At 53.7% G+C, this 15,404-nt stretch overlaps 1 protein-coding gene across 1 annotated transcript in view; it reads right to left on the minus strand.

The window, feature by feature from the left end:
• Positions 1-15,404, minus strand: part of SLIT3 (slit guidance ligand 3) — a 519,220-nt gene that overhangs the window by 15,027 nt on the left and 488,789 nt on the right. Inside the window, exons 24-27 of the mRNA XM_090288559.1 lie at positions 10,943-11,014; positions 9,216-9,379; positions 7,097-7,221; positions 1,547-1,644 (exon numbers count right to left, since the gene is read on the minus strand). Of these exons, the coding sequence (XP_090144685.1) occupies positions 1,547-1,644; positions 7,097-7,221; positions 9,216-9,379; positions 10,943-11,014 (459 nt within the window). The remainder of the gene's footprint in view (positions 1-1,546; positions 1,645-7,096; positions 7,222-9,215; positions 9,380-10,942; positions 11,015-15,404) is intronic.

The following is a 15,404-nucleotide window of genomic DNA, read 5'->3' on the forward strand; positions in this document are numbered from 1 at the left end:
CCCCAGTTGGGGGCATGAGTGAGAGGCAACCACACAGTGCTGTTTCTCTCCCTCTCTTTCTCCTTTCCCCTCTCTCTAAAAATAAAATAAACAAATTATTTTTTAAAAAAAGAATACACTAGAAGGAATCAACAGCAGGCTATATGAAACAGAGAATCGAATCACCTACCTGGAAGACAAAAGTATCAGAAAACACCTAATCAGAGCAGCAAAAAGAAAAAAGAATTTAAAAAATGAGGATAGTTTAAGGAACTTCTGGGACAACATGAAGTGTAACAATACCTACATATAGGGGTACTGAAGAAGAGGAAGCAAGGGATTGAGAATCTGTTTGAGCAAATGACTGAAAACTTCTCTGAACTGGTGAAGGAAAAAGACATACAAGTCCAAGAAGCACAGAGAGTCCCAAACAAGATGAACCCAAAGAGGCCTACACCAAGACACATCGTAATTAAATGGCAAAAATTAAAGTCAAAGAGAGAATCTTAGAAGCAGCAACAGAAATAGTTAGTTACAAGGGAGCTCCCATAAGACTGTCAGCTGATTTCTCTACATAAACATTTCAGACAAGAAGGGGTTGGCACAAAATATTCAAAGCGATGAAAAGCAAGGACCTACAACCAAGACTCTACCCAGAAAGGGTATCATTTAAGATTGAAGAAGAAATAAAGAGCTTCCCAGACAAGAAAAAGCTAAGGAGTTCATTACCACCAAACCAGTATTACAATAGATGTTAAAGGGATTTCTTTAAGAAGAAGAAAAAAAGAAAGAAACATAGTTATAGAGAATACAGTGGCAATAAATACATGTCTATCAATAATCACTTTAAATGTAAATGTATTAAATGCTGAAATCAAAATACACAGGGTAGCTGAATGAATAAGAAAATAAGGCCCATATATATGCTGTACTGTGTACAAGAGACCCACCTCAGGACAACCTAATGAAGAGCAGAAGATATTCACCAAAGATACAACTGACAAGAGGTTACTACCCAAACTTAATAAAGAACTCATACAACTCAACACCAAAACCCAAACAATCCAAATAAAAAAATGGGCAGAGAACGTGAACAGACATTCCTCCAGAGAGGACACACAGATGGCCAATAGACATATGAAAAGATGCTCAACATCACTAATCATCAGAGAAATTAAAATTAAAACCACAATGAGATGTCACCTGCTATTAATATCTCCTTTACAACTGGGCAGAAAGAGGGCAGGCTGGTGGGTCTTTGACCCATTACCTGCTCCTTCCCTGACTCAGTCAGCAATGGCAGCCCCTGAGAGCTCCCGGCTGCAAAGACAGACGGCCTGGACTTGAGTCCCTGCCCCAATGCTTACTAACTGTGCAACCACAGGCAAAGGATTCATCCCTGGGACACCCCCATGTCCTGGTCCATACAGGGGACAACACAGGGGGAGCTGGAAGTCAGTCCCATGAAGGGCTTGGCCAGTGTGGGCACAGGAGCCCCCACTGAAGGGGGCTTTTCAACCCACCTGGGAAGCCCTGGGTGGGGGAGGGCCCATGGGCCAGCTCTTACCTGAACCCATCCTTGTGGCTCTCACTCAGGTGGCAGGTGCCTCCATGCTGGCAGGGGTTCTGGATGCAGGTGTTGATGGGCATGGTGCAGTCTTTGCCCTGAGGGGAAGAGGGAGACACAGAAGGCAGGGGGTGGTCAGTGGCTGCCATGACCCAGGAGACCCCTGGGAGTTCCCAGTACCTCTGGGATGAGGCTGGGGAGATGGCAGGGGACCCTGGGACAGGCCTGCAGTGTGACTTGGGGAAAGCTGCAGGGAGCCCTCATTTCTGGGTACTCCACAGTGAGGACGGGAGGAATGGGGAGAATTCAGGCGTGTGGGCTCCCAGAATTCGCACCGTCCTCTCAATGCTGGGACAAAGGGCAAGAGCATGGGCTTTGGGTCCAGGACAACCTGGCTTCTCATTCCAGCTTCATCTCTTCCCGGTTGGCTGACCTTGGCCTTTTAGCCTCTGTAAGCCTAGCTCCTAGGGTTGTTAAGAGAATTAAATGAGACCTTTCCTATAGGAAAGTGCTTAACATTAGGTAACACGTCTGGCACAGAGTAGGCATTCTATACATGCTAGTAGGTGCTATTATTAGTAGCCTCGCTGAGGCTTACATGTAACCTACAAGTAGGGCACCGCAAACAGCCCTTGGCCCCGGGAGGCAAAAACACCCAGGGATTCATTTTGGACTGGCTTGGACGTGGGCCCAGGTGTTGATACTTATGCTTAGGCTCTGCAGGTCATCCTAATGGTAGGCCAGAGTGAGAAGCCCTGGTGGTGGTGGGGGTTTGGGATGTGTTGGGGATCCTTTGGAGCACGGAGCAGGCTCCTCCGCAGGGGATGTTTGAGCTGAGAAGGAGCCACTCTTGCAGGAGAAGGGGCAGTGGGGACACAGGCGCTGAGGAGGGGGCCGAGCAGCCCAAAGCTTGGCCCCCTGGCTCCAGCTTCTGCCCCGTCACCCGGGGACAAGCACTGCACCCCAGTGCTGACAAACAGTCCCGTGGAGGACCTCCAGGGCCTGGGGAAGTGTCTGCTGTGCGGTTTTGGGACTGTGGGCACCGGGCCAGGCAGGGGTGACGGCGGGAGCCCTCCCACTGCCACACCACCTGCTCGCCATCTGCCTGAGCAAATCTTCTATCCCTCTGTCCCCGCCGGGGCCTGTGACGGAGTGGGCCGGGCTTCCTGGCTGCGGTGTCGCTGTCAAGTGGGCACAGGACTCCGCTGTGGGCTGCCTGCTTCCTACTGCCTCAGCAGTCAAAGCCTCCGGCTCCGTCACATTTAAAGGGCCCGTCAGGGGTTTCTGGGCTGGCGGGTGGGGGTGGGGCACAGAGACTGTAGGTAGGGTGGCACCTGGGTTCACCCTAAACTAGAGCAACGTGGGAGCGCTCTTGGGAAGCCCGGGTGGGATGCAAACGGCAATCCTCCGGTTCGCTCAGGTTCACTGAGCGTTTTCCACTCCAGGCCTGGTGCCCGGTGTTTTACGGTCACGATCACATGTGACGTTCACAGCAACCTCGGAGGCGAGTGGGATGGATACGACCCCCAGTTTCACAGGCCGGGAGGGCCGACTTGGGCAATGAGAGAACGCGTCGGAGACCGCACCGAGTGGCAAAGGCCGTAGCAGATCCCAGACATCTGATCCCAAGCCAGCACTGGGGCCCGTTCTCCCCTCCGCGGACGCGGGCTCTGGAGCCAGGCAGGGCCGGGGGCACGTTCTAGTCCGTGCGCCTCGAGGAAGTGACTAGGTCTGAGCCTTGTTTCCGTCGTCTGCCAGCGGGGAGTAATAATGCCTACCTGCGCAGCGGACAGACGATCAGAGACCGCACATTCGCGAGGCACCTGGGTGTCATGGCGGCTCTGTAGTAACAGCCATTCTGATGACGATGATGATGAAGACTGGGGTGAGAAGCAGGGCTGACTGTGGCTGATTAAAACTCTTTGCAGGCCTCGGGTAGGTGCTGATTGGTTCAGAAGTGTGTGCGTGCATGTGTTGAATTAATGGGCCATGAAGGTCAGGACTGGGGAGCCTTCAGAAGGTCCAGGTGGGGACTCCCTAGGCCGGGCCTGGGCCAGCCTCCCTGCTCTAAGAACGTTCAAGCACCAGGGACTCCAGGTGGACTCCTCCTCTCTGGGTGGAGGTGGAGGTGGGGTTTCTCCTCCAGCCCCTTGTGCTGAGCACAGAAGTTCAGGAGGCGGAGCCTAGCACTGGACAATATGGTGGATCAGCCTGCAGCGGGGATTTTGGTCGTACATGTCCTTGAGAAATAATCGCCACTGCCATTGCTTTGCTAATTAGCCAAATGCAACTTCTTCAGCCTCACTTTGCTCCAATTCACCAGATCTGTGATGCTCCTCGGGCCTCCTTCCCCCACACCAACTCACCCCTGAGTGTGTAGACATGTGTGTGTGTGAGTGTGTATGTGTGTGTGTGCAGGACACGGCTGGGGCTTGGGACCAGCTGCTTCTGCTGGAAACCTTTCTGAGGTGGGGCCAGAAAGGCTGCGCTGAGACCCCGCTATTCAAAGTGTGGTTCTCAGACCAGCGACAAGGCACCTCTTGGGAGCCTGCCAACCATGCACACACTTGGGCCTGATCCCAGGTCTTAATGAATCCGGAACCTGCACAGTCAAGTGTGGGGAGCACTGTTCTGAGACAGGGAACATATTTAGGCACATGAAGCTAACTGGCTGAAAAAGAACCAGCCAAACTATGGACGTCATTTGCCCGTGCCGTAGCGTAGTAGTAAAAGAATACCCTTTGTGAAGGGCCTGCTCACTCCCGGCACAGGTCGGCCCAGAACACGTGTGGCCCCTGAGCCCTTGTAGGAGCCCTGCAGGTGAGTGTGATTGTTCCCATCCCAGCTGGGGGCAAGGCAGGGCGGCGAGAGGTGGTGGGAAGGGCTGCAGTGGGTGGTGGGCCGGGCTTCCCGAAGCAGAGCGCTGCGTCCCAGGTGTGGGAGCCTGGCTAAGTTATCTGATTCTCTGACCCTCAGGTTCTTCATCTATCAAAAGAGGGTAATACGACTTATTTCAGGGGATGAGGACTAAGAGCATCACATGCGATAAGGTGCTTACAGCTTCTCCGAGGCCTGGCCTTGCAGGGGGTGAACAGTAGCTGCCAGGAAGCACGAAAAGAAGCAGTGGCTGCTATGCCTTTTTTTTTTTTTTTTGTAGCATTGTGGCTTCCCAAGGTCACCCAGCTAGTCATTGGAAAAACTGCGATATCTGGAAATAGCTCAATAAATGCCTGAACTTGGACCTTGGTTTTGTGGGTGTCTGGTGATTGCTGTCTCACCCAGAACTACCTCAGTCACCCTGCCTGGGTGAGCTCCACCCCCAGAGGAAAGGAAGGCGGAGGCCCCAGCACAGGACGGGCTGAGATGCAACCCTCAGTGACGGGAGGGAGCCCTTCGGTCAGACCAGCTGCATTTTATAGCATTTTATAGGCGGGAGTCTGCGGCGAGGAGGGCGGGGCCGCTCATGGTAGTGCAGTCAGCCAGGAACAGGCTTCGGGGCGCCTGCTTGGTGTTCTCCCCACCCACACCCCGTTTTGCCCTGTTCTGGAAACTCAGACAGGGACCCTCACCCCTTGTAATGGGCGTGAATGCAGTGGCCAAGAGCGTGGTTTCTGGAATGAGTCGGCTTGGAGTTTTTTTTTTTTTTTTTTTAAATAACAATGACTCTTTATAAACTTATTTGGGGTCTAAGAATCCCAGCTTGGAGTTTTGACTCCTAAGCCACGTACCTCCTATCCCCAGTTTTCTCAGTTGTAGACCGGGGGTCGTTTTCGGTCCTGCCTCCTGGGGCTCTGATGACAAATATGCAAGACAATGTGTGTGCCTTGTTCAATGGCTGTGAGTGCATACTGGGCACTTTAAAAAAATGCGGGCTGCTAATATGGCTGTTTTATAGTCACCGTCACCGTCACCACCATTGCCATGATCATATATGTGCCCCAGGCCTGTCTGGGCCCAACAGCTTCCTGAAGGTCAAACTCTCGGTTCAAGTTCATCTGAGATCTACAGGATGTTCAGAATCGGGCGAGCAGAGCGCACGCAAGCGGCGCCGCCCTGGAGAAGCTCGGTGGGCGCTTCCCTGCTCAGACACCAGTGGCTGGGCCAGCCTCCAGTTGGAAGCAGCCTGGGGCTTCAAGGCCGGCTCCACCCCTTTCAGACTGAGGCCAATTTTAAAGAGAAGGAAGCAAGACTCAGGATGTGAAGCAGTTTATGCTATTTTTCAAACAGTACCACCTACCTCCTAGGGTGATTAGATGCCTAAATCAGAAGAGGGAGTACATGCACGAGGTCCAGCTGCGTGCTTGGCCCACGGTCAATGCTAAAGAGGTCGCTATACACGTATGGGCTTGGGGGTGTTACAGGGGCAGATGCCCCAGCTCTAGACGAGCGGCTGATGGTCCGTGATAGTTCACAGTGTCAGAGACGGGGAATCCCTGGTGAAACCAACGACTACCACCTGTCACTGGTATTAGGGACCAGCGTGCTGGGGGAGGGGGAAGGTAGCATGTGCCAGCTTACTGCGTGCTTGCTGGACACCAGGTACTGCCCTGGGTGCGCTGCCTAAGTTAGTGTACATTTCACTCCCACGGCAAACCTGGGAGGCAGGTCCTAGTGCATAGAATAGATGTGGAGGCTCAGGGACGCCACCGGCCACTGCCGCACAGCTAGTAACTGACAGGCTGGAATGCACGCTGGCGCTCTCACTCCACAGCCTGAGTGTTGTCCGCTGAATTCATACATACAAGGGAGTCGGAGGATGCAGGCCTCTTGAGCAAGCCTGCTGAATTTCTGTTCCTCCCCTACCATGTTGTCTGTGCGCGCGTGCACGTACGTGTGTGTGTGTGTGTGTGTGTGTGTGTGTGTGTGTGTACGGTGTATGAGTTTGTGACTCCAGTGAGTCTGAGGCCCTGGGGGTGGCTGCCAGGGGAGGGCTGGCTGGCTGGCTTCAAAGGGAAACCTTTGGCCCATAGGTGGCACTCTGACCCTGTCTGCTGGAGGCACAGCTCTGGCTGGAAAACCACCAAGGAGCCTGTTCCCTACAATGGGTCTGCCCCTCAGGCTGTCACTATACACACCAGCCCCTGGGAGATGCCCAGGAGGCCGCCCCTCCATCTCAGCCTGCGTCAGGTGTGCGTATTAGCAGGCACCGGCTGCCTTGAAACTCTCGGCTTGTCCAGCACAGGGGAATGGGTGCCCCCAGCGGCTGGAATCCGGGACAGTCCCAGGAACGAGGATCTCTAGGAACGAGGATCCCGGCACAGCTTTGCTGACTGCAGGGAGGGAGCTAGAAGGGGCCAGCTATCCAGGGAACCTTCTGGGACAAAGGCCGGGCTCTGAAGTCGTATAGTCCTGGGTCCCATCTTAACCCTACTGCTTACAAGCTGCGGGGCGTGGAGTCCAGCCCTTTCAACAGCCTGAGGCCCCCTGGAACAGGAATGTCACTGGCAGGTGCCCCTTTGGGGTCACCTGGAAAGTGGGGTCACCAGGCTGCCCTTGGAGGCACAGGGCCCCTCTTGGGGCCACACACGGAGGGGCGGGCACCGGCTTTACCTTGTAGCCGTAGGGGCAGGCGCAGCGGTAGAGATCCACAGGGTCTGGGCTACACGTCCCGTTGTTCCGGCACGGGCTGGAGAGGCAGGCGTTGCACTTGGCCACGATGTTGATGTCCACCGGCCCTGCACCGAGAAGCCAGAGTGTTGGTGGCAGGTCCCCAAAAGGGCTCGCTGTCACCCCTCCCTCCCCCTCAGCTCGGAGGCCTCCTCAGCCAGCTGCCAGCCCCTCCCCGTCCTCAGCCAGCTGCCAGCCCCTCCTGTCTCCAGGTGTAGAGGGCAGCTGGCCCTCTTCAGCCAGGACATGCAGTCTAGCCAGAGTCCCCTCCATTAAGCCATTGTCCAGGGCGGGGAAAATCACAGCAGGGCATCCGACAGAAGCACTTCTGCAGTCAAACCAATTACTGTCATTAGCCTGATCCGATTTGGGTGCTAATCTGCAAGTAATTGTACCGTAATTAGAAACACCCTTGTGCATCTTTTTTCGTTCTGGAAGCTCTGGGCCCAGATTCCATTGGGACCTCCCACTTCCCTGCCCCCACCCCCGCCATGGAACGGTCTGCGCCAAGCTAAGCAGGACGCAGTGTCTGGGCCGAAGAGGTCCTGCCTGCAGAACCCTTTCATTGGCAGGGGGAGGAAGACATGCCCCAGAGGACACACACACAGTGGTGCTGACAATGGACGGCAGACTGGGCCCGGGACACTGTGCACCCACGACACTTGCACCTGGGTCCCGCTCTCTTCTGCTACAGGCGCTGGAGGGAGAAACGGCACTGCCGGTCCCTGCAAGGAGCTGGGCTGTCACCAGCTCTGACAGCAAGCCCTGGAGCAATAGGCCCTGCTTCTTGTTAGGACTTTAAAGGAACCTGAGATGCGCCGGATCTGGAGGCAGGGCTAAGTGTGCATGTGACCATCTGGCGTTGGTGGGCAGAGCGGCCCGGTTGGGAGCCGGTACCTGGGGTCCAACCCTGGCTTCACATTAGAACAGGGAGACTCTGTCCCAGGGAGACTCTGTGTCCCAAGGACACAATGAGATTTTAGGGGTTAATAAAAGTATATTGACAAAAAAAGAAAATTTAAGGCTCTAAGAGGTATGTAATACATATGGGAAGTAAATTTTTGAAAAAAATTCAGTTTCCCCCAATAATCAAAGACATACAAAATATAAAGATATATGTATATATATATATATTTTACCTATTGAATTAGCAATGATTACGAAATGAGATAAAATAATGCAAGAGGGTAAAAAAATGCACTCAAAGGGTGCTCCTAGGGGGTAAACTGCTCACAACTCTTTTTGGAAATCAGTTTGGGAATATGAGTGAAGACTTGAAACACCATCATGTCCTCTGGCTCAGTGATTTCTGTTCTCTGAATCTTATCTAAGGACATAGTTTTAAATAAAGACCTTTATGCATCAATGGTGAGGAAAATACTGGAAACACAACATGTTCAAAAGGAACCAGTCAGAGAGGTTGCGATGGAATGTCATAGCTCGGTGGTCCGGTGCATGCACGCTGGGATCCGAAAGACCTGGAGTCCTGCTAACTGTGGCCTTGCGAAATCATTTAACCTCGGCCAGCCTCTGTTTTTGCATTTTTAAAAATGAGGGTGATTCTAGTGTATACCCGCAGAAGTGCAGGAGAAGGAAATCAATTAATACACAGAAAGTGTAAATTTAATGAAACAGCACATGAAAAGTGCTTAACAGAATGCCTACCACACAGTGAGGACCCGGTGGTAGTTTTTTCTCATAATGACGAAGCCAATCAAAATCACAGGCGCCAAGTTTGCGGGGAAAATTCGTGTTTTAGGAATGTTGGATTAAAAAAATGCAGGTTAAAGAAATCTCTCCATTATGCAAAAGTATGTAGAGAAGAAAGTTGGGATGGGAGGGGGGCGTCCACAGAGGGACTTGGGGAGAGAGTGACAAATGGACCCTTAGATGCAGGTCCACATCAGTTTCAGCCTGAGTCTGTGTGTGTGACCCATGGAACAGACAGGGCAGAGGTTTGAGGGGTCCTGCCTGCTGAGACGGTCTGCTCTGACGGGCTGCTGGAGGCAGAGCAGACCCCGAGAAAGGGAGGGGTGGGGAGTGGGGAGGCGCCAGCACCTACCTTTGCACTGGAACCGGTGGGTGGGTGTGGTGAGCAGCAGTCTGTCAGCCATGGGCTCGGGGCTGCTGCAGCGGGCGATGCCAGGCTCCTTGTACCCCGCCTTCACCCACTCGGACAGCCAGCGCAGACTGCAGTCACAGTGCAGCGGGTTGGTGCCCAGGGCCCTGGGAGGCAGAGCAGGACGTCAGGGTCCCTCCATCCTGGTAACACAGTCCTTAGCGCAGCCTCAAGCCTGGAACCTCCAGGAAGCTCCCGGGCCTCTCATCTCATTACCTGGCTCTCCCGCCCCACGGAAGGGCCCACTGGAGGACATACAGGGAAGGGTGTGATACCCAGCCACACCGAAGGGGCTCAGGACACACCACACTCCAATAAGCCACTCTGGGACAGTGGTTATTTTGAGCCAAAGGCAGTGGAGAAAGCAGAGGCAGGAAGGGCCCTCTGATGTCCTTTCTACTTAAAAGCAGGCCCCATTTCCCGAGAAAGGTGCCCTCCCTGCACCAGAGACTGGGAGTCTCTATACAAGAAGACTTACTAAAATAACCCTGACCTTCCACTAAGTTTCCCCCATGTACTTCCTAGTTACTGCCCCACAATTTGTGGCCCCTGGCCCATGTCTTCTCATAGCCCCACAATTTCTCATTCCTTGTGGCAAAATGTGTATAAGCTTTGGGCCCAATGGCTTCTTTGGTCCTTCGCTTTACTTTTCAAGACTCCCACCTACATGTAAAGATATTAACTAGCCCTGGCTGGCGTGGCTCAGTGGATTGAGCAGCGGCCTGAGAACCAAAGGGTCACTGGTTCGATCCCCAGTCAGGGCACATGCCTGGGTTGTGGGCCAGGCCCCCAGTTTGGGGCACGTGAGAGGCAACCCCACATGGATGTCTCTCTCCTTCCCTTCTCCTTCCCTTCTCTTTCTAAAAATAAATAAAATCTTTTAAAAAATTAACTACATGTGTGTGCTGGTCTCCTGTTCATCTGTCTTATGTCAGTTTGATTGGCAGGCCCAACGGAGCCTGAGAGAGGAGAAGGATGCATCCCCTCCCCCACGCCACTCAGCTGGGACTGCAGGGCCGAGAGTGGCGCTGCCGGGAGCAGATCTCTCCAACACGGTGTCCAGCAAGGAAACACTAGCACTTCTGCTCTCTTTTCTTCATATCCCTTCACGTTTCTATTGGAAACCTTTTAGAATATATGCAAACAATGGAATATACGTGGAGTAGGTTGCAAACTCAGCCATTTTCCCTGGCAGAGGTGTGTGCATACTAACTCCTAGTTAGGGGGCCTCAGCTTCCCCTGTGTGTGAGGGGCAGAGGGCGGAGGTCAAGAATGTGTGCCCTGAAGTCAAGGCAAACCTGGATTTGAACCAGAGCTCGGCGACCAGAGCTGTGCCCTCCTTGGACAAACTCTTTAGCCTGTTTCAGGTTCATCGTGTGTAGTAAGGGGACACACGTGTCCTTGCTGTAAGAAGTAAGTGAGATAATTCATTTGCACCGCAGAGCACCCAGTGGGAGTTTGATCTTGGTTCTTATTGAATTCGTATGCACGTGGTTCACACAACTGATGGAGCCTTTGCAGGCAGCTGTGGCGGAGAACGTGCAACGTGTATAATTGGGTCCGCCATTGTAAACATGTTCCTTGGGACAGAAAGAGCAGCCACTAACGTGAACAGAGCCACCACGCGCTGTGGCACTGTGACAATGTCCCGTGTTGAGTGGGCTACTTACAGATGCGAAAGGGACGTCAGGTCATTGAAGGAGCCTTCGGGGACGCTGGAAATGTCATTGCCGTGGAGGGTTCTGAAGCAGAAGCACAGACGAAGAGGTGAACAGGCAGAACAGATCTGAACTCAGGATACTCTCCTGGCATCCCAGGCTGTCCCAGCCCCCCCGGAGCCTCCCTTAGCGTCCCCCTGCCAGCACCAGCAGGTGCATGTCCTTTGTGGCCAGTGTGTGGACGTCTCCATGCCCAGCTCGGCACAGGGACATTGCGGGTAGAGCGTTTGGGAAAGAAGAGCTTTTGAATTGAACAGGCCTGGGATGGAGTCAGTCCCTTTAGCTGTGGAACATTCTGTAAGTTCGTTACTTTACTTTCCCGGGCTCCATTTTCGCACCTGAAAAATGGACAGGTGTCTACCTACTTTCAGAGATAATGTGGAGAACTGTGCTTGAGGCCGTAAGTTCTGGGCCAGACTGTTTCCATTCTGCCCCTTACCCACTGTGTGTCTGTGGGCAGAGGCACTACCCTCTCTGTGCTTCAGTCTCCTATTGTAAAATGGGAACAAAAGTAAAAAGCCTGGCCACCGAAGGGGGTTGTGGGTGCATGAATCCCTGCAGAGCCTGAGGTTCTCTAAGTGCTAGCTGATTAATCGTGACGAGTATTCGTGAAAGGGTCTTGAAGGCTATCTGGTACGGATGAACCAATGGGTTCCCTTTTTCTTCACTTTGAGAGATTTGGGGGATTGAGAAACGCTATCATCCCAGCTCAAGGGGGAGAGGAGGGTGAGCCCTCAGCTCCTGTGGAAACTGCCGGGGAGCTGGACACTTGTTTTAACGGGAAAGGGGTTGGGTGTCCGCCACATGCATGTGTGGGTCTGATGCTTGTGTGCATCTATGTGTACTTTCTAACAGCATGTCCGAGGGCCCAGGCAACCTGCTCGGTATTAATTGTACCTCTCTCCGCCCTGGGCTGTAGGAGCTGGGAGCCATTTGCACCTGCAGAAGGCTGGTACATGCTGAGCTTTCCGAAACTGCCTGGAGAATAGGTCTGGGAAAAAGCTGAATGAATGCTGCTTCCCTGCTCTGGTAGCCACGGAGCACGTCCCCCGTTCACAGACTACACCCTCCGCGGGAGGACGGAGCATGGATGGCATCTCCCAAATCCCCACACTGATGGCTCCCTTTGAGTCTGGCCCGTGCAATGAAGTTCACAGACACTCCAAGGTTCTTGGGAGCCTGCTGGGCACAGACTCCCGTGCCGTGAAGGAGCCCTAGTAACGTGAAGGGGTGACTGGTACTGCTTTCCTGTAGCTGACGTTAGCCGCCCTGAGTCTTCAGCTGGAACGGAGGCTCAGAGTGAGCTTCGCAGCTCATTCACTGTGGATTTCTGAGCCCTGGTCCCAGAGACTGACACACGGGCTGGGGACGGGGCCTGAGAGGCTGTCTCGGGTGACGCTGACACTCCTGGTCCTCTGAACTCCGTTTAGTTGCCTTAGGTTGTCATCGTGTCCTCGTCACCCTAAGCCACGCCTCCCCCCCCTCCAGGACGGCAGGAAGAGGGAGACCAGTTCTCCAGTGTTCCGGGAGCGTCTCACTCCTCCAACCCTGGATCAGTATCATCGAGTCTCTGATTCCTGTGGTTATTTATGAATCGCACCGGCCCCTGACTGCTATTAACTCGGATGACTTCATGGCTGCCTGCCGGCTGGCAAATGCACCCAGCCCTGCTGTTAATCATTTCTGAATGAGCCCCGGGCCGCCGGAGAGGCATGAAGCCCTAATTTAAAAACACCAAATGACCCAGAGGCAGCTTGGGCGCTGTGACTCCTGCAAGTCACGCTCCCACTGATTATGAACCGAGCTGCTGAGATCTCTATAAACTGTGGGCACCGGGCTGTGATTTCCTAGGGCAACAACGCTCGAGGAATCCGCCTACGCTGCAGGTGCCCGCTCCCAGTGGGGCCCCCAAAGAGGGGTTCTTGCTTGTCTAACCGCCATCCTACAAGGTGCCAGGGAAGTGGGACAAATGTGCCCTCTCTTCCCCTCTCCCTTCTCCCTCCCACCTCCCAGGGGCTGAACTCCCCAAGACTCAACTTCAGGCGCCTGGCGCCCCATCTTCCCTCCTGACTCTGAGGGGGTGTGAAAGGTAGACTTGGGACTTGTGGGAAGCCGATGAGGCTACATGACAGCCAAGAAGGACACGGCCATCCCTGTCGGTTCCAGGCTGCCTGAAACCCCAGGCACCTGTCCGCAGGCTAAATGCCGGGGACGTCCCCATTGCACATGTGGGCTGGGGTGGGTGGATTCTCTTCTGAGCAGGCTGGGCCCTTCCAGGTGACCTGGCGGGGAAGGTCTGGAGTCAGGCTGCCTGGGTTCAGATGCCTCTCCGACAGTCACTGGCTGTGTGAGCTGAGACCATGTTTCGGGGCCGCAGCCTTGTCATCTCTAATGTGGAGTCATTCTTAGTGTTGACTTGGAGTTAGTTATCTGTTGGGGGCGGTGCGTGACTCGGCTTCAGGCTCCTCTTTTCTCTAACAGCTCCTCCCTGTTCCTGGGGGGGGGTTCACTCTGCAGCCCAGTCCAAGGGGTGTGGCCGCAGGGGCGGAGCTGTGGCCCAGGTCTGCCCCATGGCAGTCACAGCCACTGATTTGAGGTTGGGTGATCCACGTGGGCCAATGGGAGACATTTCTGGGGCTCTGTCTGGCTGGGACTACGAGGGCAGAGGCAGAAAGAGACACATCTCTGACGGTGGCAGTGGAGCACCTGCACCCAGTTCTAGAGACCAGTGTCTGCTGCTGAGTTTTTCAGTTACCTGCGTGGCTAAATTCTCTCTTGATGCTTAAGGTGGGCTGGCCTGATTTTCCTTCCCCGTAGTCAGGAAGAAATCTACTGACTACTGCGCTTCATACGCCAGCGGTGAGGATTTAACGTTACGATGCCAGCGGCTCCAACGGCGCGGGACTCCACGCGGGCCCTGCACGTCGGAAGCCCTCGCTCACGTCAGCTCTGGTTATTGCTGACATTGCCATGGCCGTCCCCTCTGAGTGCTGCACATACTAGGGGCCAGGCTTCTCCCACATGCAGCAGAAGCCTGAGGTTATGCAGCCTGAAGGCCTCAGAGGCAGCAGCGAGCCCGGGACGGGACCCCAGGACTGGGGAGAACACACCCTGAGTTCGGGCAGCCTGACCCTGGGCTCCTCCCCTTCCTCACGTGCCTTTCATTCCACCCACGCTAATACTCATCAGAGGCCTCCCTGGGCAGGCAAGAAAACACTTCATTTTTAAAGAGGCCATGTCCCTCCTATCTTCAAGAGAAGCCTGAATGGTGGCAGTACAAAAAGATGACAGCATCTGATGGGAGGGAGGTGGCACTGAAGGGCCAAACCAGGACCGTGGTTTGGAGGTCAAAAGGAGTCCCCTTCTGGCTCACCAGAACTAGCTCAGGTTCAACAGCTGGTCAAAAACAGAATGGGGTTGACTAATAATGGAATGAGCTCTTGGTCTCTGAAGGTAATTAAGCAAAGGGCAAAGGGAGCCCTCTGCAGGGACGTCCTAGGGAGGATCTCTGTAGTCCGTGGGGCGTGATGAGCAGCCCCGTGGGCGTAAACAGCAAGTGTGACCTTACTTCAAGGACTAGGAGCTAAAAATACTGAGGATGATGGATGATAACCCACTGATTCCCTCAGGGGCACACGCCAAATTAGCCCTCCCAGCGCTAACTGCTTCCAGGTGGCTCTCCTGTGGCGGGGCTGGGAGTGACAGTGGGGACCACACGCACACAAAGCATGTGGCTTGGTGTGGGGCAAAGATCAGGGAGCACGCAGATCCCCAAAGAACAGCAAGAATGTCCACGAGAATGTTCTCACCTAGCTCTCTGTAGATGAGGAGCCAAGGAGGAAAAGCAGATTTTCACACAACGCTTTGTACTCGGGGGTCCCTGACCACCATCCTGTCCGATCTCTGAGACGCACTCACATCCTCCGGCAAAGACACACACACGCGCGCGTTCGCCACGAAGCCTCTCCTCCTTTCCGGAACACCCTTTGGCTTTTGTCTATGACTGAATCTTGAGGCTCACTCTCCTCCCCCACCCCAAACTGTCAGCATCCCTGGGTCTCTGGTCATTTTGGAAATTTTAATGAAAAGAAGGAAACCCTTTAGAAATGAGAAAATATACAAATGCTTAAATGCAGTCGCAGATAGCGCAATTCCTGATTTCAAAAAACCCGAACCTATCTTTCTGTTTCTACTCCCTAATTGTAAATATGTTACTGTCTTCATTCATTGTTAACTCTGCCTTCATTTAGTACAGAAATGACAATATGAACAGTTACCCAGCGATGACTTTTTTCATCTGTCCATGTTCCCTTCCAGTCCTGCATAGGGATAAATGTTTACAGGCTCTAATGGTAACACATGTACAAACGAGGGCTAGTTTTCCACGCAACGCTATGTGGCAAACGCTTCCCCA

The sequence above is a fragment of the Furipterus horrens genome, unplaced genomic scaffold (genome assembly GCF_987537825.1).
Source record: "Furipterus horrens unplaced genomic scaffold, mFurHor1.1.pri manual_scaffold_10, whole genome shotgun sequence".
Lineage (NCBI taxonomy): Eukaryota > Metazoa > Chordata > Mammalia > Chiroptera > Furipteridae > Furipterus > Furipterus horrens.